Source organism: Camelina sativa, chromosome 6 (genome assembly GCF_000633955.1).
Source record: "Camelina sativa cultivar DH55 chromosome 6, Cs, whole genome shotgun sequence".
Lineage (NCBI taxonomy): Eukaryota > Viridiplantae > Streptophyta > Magnoliopsida > Brassicales > Brassicaceae > Camelina > Camelina sativa.
The window spans coordinates 11,690,217-11,697,749 of NC_025690.1; the positions used below are offsets into that span (position 1 = coordinate 11,690,217).

At 36.4% G+C, this 7,533-nt stretch overlaps 1 protein-coding gene and 1 long non-coding RNA gene across 2 annotated transcripts; both read left to right on the forward strand.

Annotated features, from left to right (window-relative positions):
- LOC109133426 lies at nucleotides 1,394-2,484 on the forward strand. Its single transcript, XR_002038528.1, has 2 exons — nucleotides 1,394-1,474; nucleotides 2,169-2,484. It is a non-coding gene; the product is annotated as an uncharacterized LOC109133426 (long non-coding RNA).
- LOC104790948 (riboflavin biosynthesis protein PYRR, chloroplastic-like) lies at nucleotides 2,854-5,973 on the forward strand. Its single transcript, XM_010516743.2, has 10 exons — nucleotides 2,854-3,050; nucleotides 3,264-3,639; nucleotides 3,739-3,873; nucleotides 3,954-4,053; nucleotides 4,142-4,267; nucleotides 4,359-4,672; nucleotides 4,817-4,936; nucleotides 5,028-5,279; nucleotides 5,360-5,485; nucleotides 5,570-5,973. The coding sequence occupies exons 2-10, from the start codon at nucleotides 3,286-3,288 to the stop codon at nucleotides 5,828-5,830; spliced, it is 1,788 nt and encodes a 595-aa protein (XP_010515045.1). The 5' UTR covers nucleotides 2,854-3,050; nucleotides 3,264-3,285; the 3' UTR covers nucleotides 5,831-5,973.

Below are 7,533 nucleotides of genomic sequence, written 5' to 3' on the forward strand. Positions count from 1 at the left end.
TAAAAAACTAAAAAACAAAATTTTGAACGTATGATAAGTAAAGTTGTTTGTTCACTCGGATCTGAAATCCTTTTAGCCATGATTTGAGTAGACTCGCAAGCGTTGGCCAAATTTTAAACCAATGTGGAACATTAAAGACACTTTGTTTCGCTCATCTATTTTGCAGTGTTTTAAAACCTGGACCGGTCCAACCGCGACCTGGTAGACATTCCCGTCCGGGTTACTTCTAAAAACCGGACAACTAAAAACCCACAAAAAACCGGAAAAACTCGCTAAAAACTCGTGAACCGGTGGTTGAACCGGCAGGTCGGACCAACATATCAGTATCAAATTAAAATATTTTATTTTTTATCATACTTCAAACTCAAACCAAATTAAAATTAAATGTTGTTATTTACAGAAAAATCACTTAGTTATTTTATCTAATCATTTAAAGTTTAATTTTATTTGTTTAGTACTTCATTATGTATGTTTGTTCATATAATTATAGAAAAGTAGATGTTATATTTATAAAATGTAAACAAACCAATAAACTAATTGACCTGTGATTCAACCGGTCCGACCGGTTGACCTAGTGACCCGAAAGATGAATAACAATATATGCAGAAATTTAAATATTTTTATTAATTATATGTATATGTATGATAATTCAAAATAACTAAAACATAAAATCCAACAAAGATGATAGAAGAATAATAAATTTTAATCTTATCCAAATCTTTTGAATATAATAACTAAAAAAATTAATGCATTTGTTTGTTTTGGAAATCACAGTTTCCGCATAAATAAATTGACTATTTTTCTCTAATTGGATATTTATGCTCTCTTTAATACAATATTATCAATATAGCATCATATGTAATATTTTACATTTTAAAGATATTTCTTTTTTGTTTATTCAAAAAAAAGTTATTTATTTTTTAAAATTTTCCCAATTAGTATATATATGTGAAAAAATCTGGATTAATTTAAAACAACATAACTATTTTATATCGGGAATGATTAAGTGGCTTTGTCATTGCATACAAAAGAGGTGGTGGAATACTCGCTGATGACATGGGGACTAGGGATTTGTTTGTTTTGGAAATCACAGTTTCCCCATAAATAAATTGACTATTTTTCTCTAATTGGCATTTATTGCTCTCTTTAATACAATAATATCAATATAGCATCATATGTAATATTTTACATTTTAAAGATATTTCTGCACTTTTTTTGTTTTTTTTTGCTTGTATGTTTAAATCAGAATAAAATCTGGATTATTTGAAACAAGATCTCTTTAAATTAAATTTAATTAAATTTGGTTGAATTAGATATCCATGATTGTTGAATAGATGTAACTACATATATATATATAAGTAGCATGTTCTTTGTAAAATTTTAAACAATTCCGATTCATTTATAGTGTCGAAGATGAAGAAACTTTTTCAAGTCTTCTTAACCGTACTAACTATCTACATCCTTCTTGTGCAAGGTTTGTATAAACATTCAGAATAATTTTATTATATATAATCATTATAAAAGAAACTGATTATGATTATCATATTATTTGTTTAAAATATCAATTAAATTATCTCATATATAATATGTATCAAAATTATCAATTAAATTATCTCATATAAAATATGTATCAAAATTATTATTTTTAGTATAAAATTTTATGATACTGATTTGCTTCTTTTCTGTCAAATCGTTACCAAAACTAAAGAAATTTCAGTTTTTTCAGTAATAAGCGAGGTGACTAATACTTTTTTATGTGTTAGCTGATTAAAGGGAAACTTGTCTTCGAACTATGATATTATGTTAGGAATATGGATTTTCAACTCAAAATTGTTGACAATAAATAAATTGGCTTATGTCCTTTATATAATAGTAAAATCACTTCAATATGGTATTCGTGTTAGGGAGAGAGGGTTGACGGGTTTTTTCCATATTAATAGCTAAAAGTGCTATTATCTCGAAAGAGAGTGTATGAAAATCTTACATCAACTATATGCGAAAATATATAACTAGTATAAAAGCATACTCACCACTTCATGCATTGCCATTTTAAAACTTATAATCTAACTAGCTAGTATACATTTTTTTAAACATAATCACTCAAGCAAAGATAATATATTTGATTTATAAAAAAATAATATTGAGATTTTATGTTTTATATGTTACAGTAATAGGAGCGTCACCAAATGACACAACATATTCAAATAAAAAAATTGGCATGCTCTCTCGAGAAATGTAATGCAATGTGTATCAAAACGTGGAAAGGATCAGTCGGTCTTTGCGAGAAAGTAAGCGCAAAAGGAGACATGAAGTGCTACTGCATATATAAGACCAATGCCTGAGAAATATGTTATATAGGAATAATTGTGGTCTCATGGCCTTAATGAGTACCCCTACCTTTATCATTGTCGTTAAATTTATTATTATTCAAAATAAAACTCAAAATAGTAATGCATTATAATAAAAAGATCCATGCTGATGCTAGCGTGAGTGTCGTTAACAAATTATAAGTGCAACGTCTCCACCATTTTCAAAGCCTAAATAGGACTTCATATGTTGCTTATGGTTTTATGATATTCTTATAAGCCGAAAATAAGCTCAACTGAATGTGTGTAGACCGAGATTAACAAATCCAAACTCTCTCTCACGCATCTTATCCCTAACCTTCGATCCAACGTAATCGATTCGCATCTCTCATCGTCGATCTCTCCTCTTAGATCACTCACGGAGATAGTGTAATGAACAGAATTCTGGATATTGGGCCTAAGTGGGCTTCTTCCTTATGTGTCGTGAGCCCAAGTGACTACACCTCTCTGCTTCAGCTTTTCTTCTCTCTCTCTCTCAAGCCTCTCAACCCACTCTTCGTCCCCTTCTCACTTGTTTTGAATTTTCTTAGTTATGGAGATGAGGAAATGGATTTTCTAATGTGATTTCGTGTGAATCAGTCTCTGCATTTGGATTGATGTCACTCTTAATGCTTTGAGGATCTCGCTCTCTCTCACTCTTCGCCGACTTCGATCTCTTCAGTTTCTTATACCCTTTTTTCTCAGGTCAGCGACATTGATAGATTTCGAGAATAGGGTTTATACGGGTTTCTGTTTTAATTCAGAGAACACGAGTAAAGTTTTGATCTTTTGTTTCTGGGTTTTACTTACCGTTTGTTGAACAAGACGAAAGATTTGATTTTGTTTAGCTCTGAGTAAGTACACGATTTTGACATTTGGGACATTGCATATCTTTAAACCCTTCTCTTCTTTTCACAGATTAGGCCAATTGATTCCAATTATGGCTCTTTCATTACGAATCAGCTCGTCTCCCTTGATCTGCAGAGCCACTCTAGCTAACGGCGACAATGGCCGTAATCACCATGCGAAAGACGCCGCCTTTATCCGACGCACTGTTGATTTGGCTGAAATGTCAGCTGGACTTACTTCACCTCACCCTAATTTCGGTTGTGTGATCGCTACTTCCTCTGGTAAAGTCGCTGGAGAAGGATATCTCTACGCTCAAGGCACTAAACCAGCAGAAGCGTTGGCTGTTGAAGCTGCTGGAGAGTTTTGTAGAGGCTCCACGGCTTATTTAAACATGGAGCCTGGTGATTGTCACGGCGACCATGCTGCTGTATCTGCTCTTGTTCAGGTTTTGGCTTCTGAGTATAAAATCCAATGATCTGTGATAAAATGATGAACAATTTGATAAAATTGTGTTTGAGTCGAAGAAATGCATTGTGTAGATTAGGCAGGAATTGAACGAGTTGTTGTTGGAATAAGGCATCCTCTACAACATCTAAGAGGCTCTGCGATTCGTGAACTAAAGAGCCAAGGGATTGAAGTGAATGTTCTTGGAGAGGACTTTGAGAGTAAAGTTCTTGAGGTAATAATCTATATCTTTTTACTCTTCGATTTGAAGTGAATTGTTTTTATTTTGGTAACTAAATGTGCAAGTTCTTACAGGATGCTCGGAAATCGTGTCTTCTTGTGAATGCTCCTTTGATACATAGAGCTTGTTCTCGCGTTCCGTTCTCTGTTCTTAAGTATGCCATGACTCTTGATGGTAATTATATCAACCTGCATTTTATATGTTAGTACTAGAATAGATGGAAGTTGGAGGGAGCTTAAAGTTTTTTTTGGTTTATTGACAGGTAAGATTGCAGCAAGTAGTGGACATGCAGCATGGATAAGTAGTAAACTCTCTAGAACCCGAGTGTTTGAGTTGCGAGGAAGAAGTGATGCTGTGATAGTTGGAGGAAACACTGTACGCCAAGATGGTAGATATTTTTTTTACCTCAAATCTTGAATCTTTATGGATGCCTAAAACTGAAATAAGAACAACAGAGTTGTACAATTTTTTAACTGCAGATCCTCGATTGACTGCAAGACATGGACAAGGTCACACCCCTACGCGAATTGTGATGACTCAGAGTCTTGATCTTCCTGAGAAAGCCCATCTCTGGGATGTCTCAGAAGTGCCTACCATAATTGTTACACAAAGAGGTGCGAGAAAGAGTTTCCAGAAATTTCTTGCGTCCAAAGGTGTTGAAGTTGTGGAGTTTGACATGTTGAATCCAAGAGAAGTTATGGAATATTTCCATCTTCGTGGATATCTCTCGATTCTATGGGAGTGTGGTGGAACATTAGCTGCATCTGCTATATCATCCAGCGTCATCCACAAGGTACCCATTTTTACTATTTCCACACTTATTTTGTAGTCATCTTATGCTTTTGTCTGGCCAAAGCTCATCTTGGACCTGTGAGCTTTGTATTTATAGCTTGCTACTTATGAAGGTGTTATTCCATCAATGTAATTCGTTTTTCAGGTTGTTGCTTTCGTTGCCCCAAAAATAATTGGTGGGAGAAATGCGCCTTCTCCTGTTGGTGAACTTGGGATGGTAGAGATGACACAAGCATTGAATCTAATGGATGTTTGCTACGAGCAGGTAATATACTAATATTTACACTTCTTGACTTAACATTAACCAATCTAGCCTCTTAGTACCATTGGTTAATCTAAATCCTTGAAAACTACAGGTTGGCCCCGACATGCTTGTCACCGGGTTTCTTCAACCCATACCAGACCTTATACCTGTTATCCCATCAGAGGACGCAACTGTTGAGATTGACCCCAGTGTTAACCCCTTTGAATCTAGTATCATATTCTTCTACAAAACATGGGACCTTTATGGAAGTTTCTCAAACTTTTCTCCGCATCCAATACGAATGCCCTGTGGGGAGGAGAATGATGATTACATGACCTGGCCCAGTGTTGAGCATTACTATCAGGTACCACACAACTGTCCATGTAAAATGATATCTGGCTCTTTCATAATAACATAATCTCTTCCATTTCCAAAAACCTGAAGGCAAACAAGTTTGTTGGGGTCGAAAATCCGATGGCACATGACTGCGTTGAGAAAATTAGAACAGCTAGAAGTCCGGAGGAGGCAGCTCTGATAGGCAGATCAACACTGAGACAGAAACCTGAACTGGTATGAATAAAAAGTTCAGTTGTCCAGTTTCGAGCATCAAAGCAGTTTTCACTCTTTCGTTGATCTTTGTAATGATTGTTTTAGGTTCGGAGTGACTGGGAAGATGTGAAGATAGAAGTAATGTACATGGCTCTAAAATGCAAGTTCTCGACTTATCCTCACTTGAAATCAATGCTGCTCTCAACTGCTGGATCGGTTCTTGTGGAGTCTTCCCCGCACGATCTATTTTGGGGAGGTGGCCGAGAAGGGGAAGGGCTCAACTATCTTGGTCGACTACTTATGCAACTTCGTTCTGAGTATTTGGACGATTCCTCTGTTTCAGCTGAAAACACTTCTTCGGCCTGATGGAGGATGGTAGTTTTTCATATTTATTCCAAAAAAGTTATCAATAAAATTTTACATTGTTGTAATTCTTTAACGTATACAAACATCATTGTAAGTTTGTAACATTATGATAGTTTCGCTAGGCCGTTTGATTCACAGCAACTCATATCGAGTATTTTAAATGGTAACGTAGAATTATATTCAAGAAAAGTTTTAGTTTTCAACAAGGCCATGCAAACAATAGTATTTGGTTCGGTTCGGTCCGGTCCGGATCAGTGAATATTCCAAGGCTTATATTATGTGAACATCTTCCCTAAGGAAGATACACTAGGAGGTCACGACGCCATGAGAAAAACCAGACACTAGGGGTGGGTCACGAAGACACTAGCTGGTGACAACGTCAGAATCGTCAACATAAAAAGCAAACTCGAAAAAGTCACATAATCACCGGAGATATTTAATACAAATATAAAATTATGTAGTAATATATAATCATTTTAGTAACATAAACAAAGATTATTGTAAGAGTTTGCGTATGCTTGAAACTACAGGAGTAGAAACTGAGCTAAAAGCACATGGAAAGGTTACTTTAACATTGGAAAAACACTTCTCCTTCTTCTTCCTTTTAAGTCACGTTTCCTCCTCTTTTTTCAATTTGACATTTTTTCTAACTATTTTTTATAATTATGTAATGGAATCAATTATAGACATATAGGTGTTTCATATTATATGATTTTATAATCATATGTTGCAAAATAAGAATATGAGTCATGATACATATGAATACAATCCCAAGCAAAGACAACACACATCATCATGTTCTCCCCTCAATAACAATCACTTGCAAAGTACATACACACAAACTCAATAATAAGAATAATTCCTCATTAAAATAATTTAATATACGAAACTAAAATCCCTTTAATTAGTTAAGACATCACACCATGACATTTCCCAATTCCCCATACAAACTGATAGCCAAGAACTTCAAAAAATGCGTAGAGGCATCTTTCACATTTGCCTCTTGGCTTCATTTCTTCTTCTACCGTTCTCCTCCGCCGTACACCACAGTGGCTTCACCGGTGGAACTGATGCTCCTCCTCCGTGGGATCATAATGTTACCCCACCACCACAAACCGCACCATCCCCAACCCCAACCTCGAGTTCCCCTACTTCCTCACCGACATCTCCCGGACCGGTGTCTCCACCGGCTCCAACCAACAACGGCTCTGTCTCCGGTGACATGACATGGTGGTGCAACAAGACTCCACACGCTGAGACATGCAATTACTACTTCAGGAAGAGCTCACAGAATAACATCAACCGACCACCAAGGTTCCGGTCCGAGTTCTTACGAATGCTTGTCAAGATAGCACTTGACCAAGCCGTGATTACACACAGTCAAACCGTAAAGTTCGGACCGAGCTGCACCAACAACCAAAGGAAGGCCGCTTGGTCAGACTGCGTACACGTCTTCCAAAACACAGTGGCTCAGCTGAACCGAACGCTCAAGGGACTTAACCCGGCGGCTTCAAATGATGTCAAATGTACGGACTTCGACGCACAAACATGGCTCAGCACGGCTCAGACCAACATCGAGACATGCCGTTCCGGATCCGAGGATCTTAACGTCTCAGATTTCGTCATGCCGGCGATCTCCAACAAGAACTTGTCAGATTTAATTGGAAACTGCTTGGCCGTCAATGGAGTTCTCATGAAGCAAC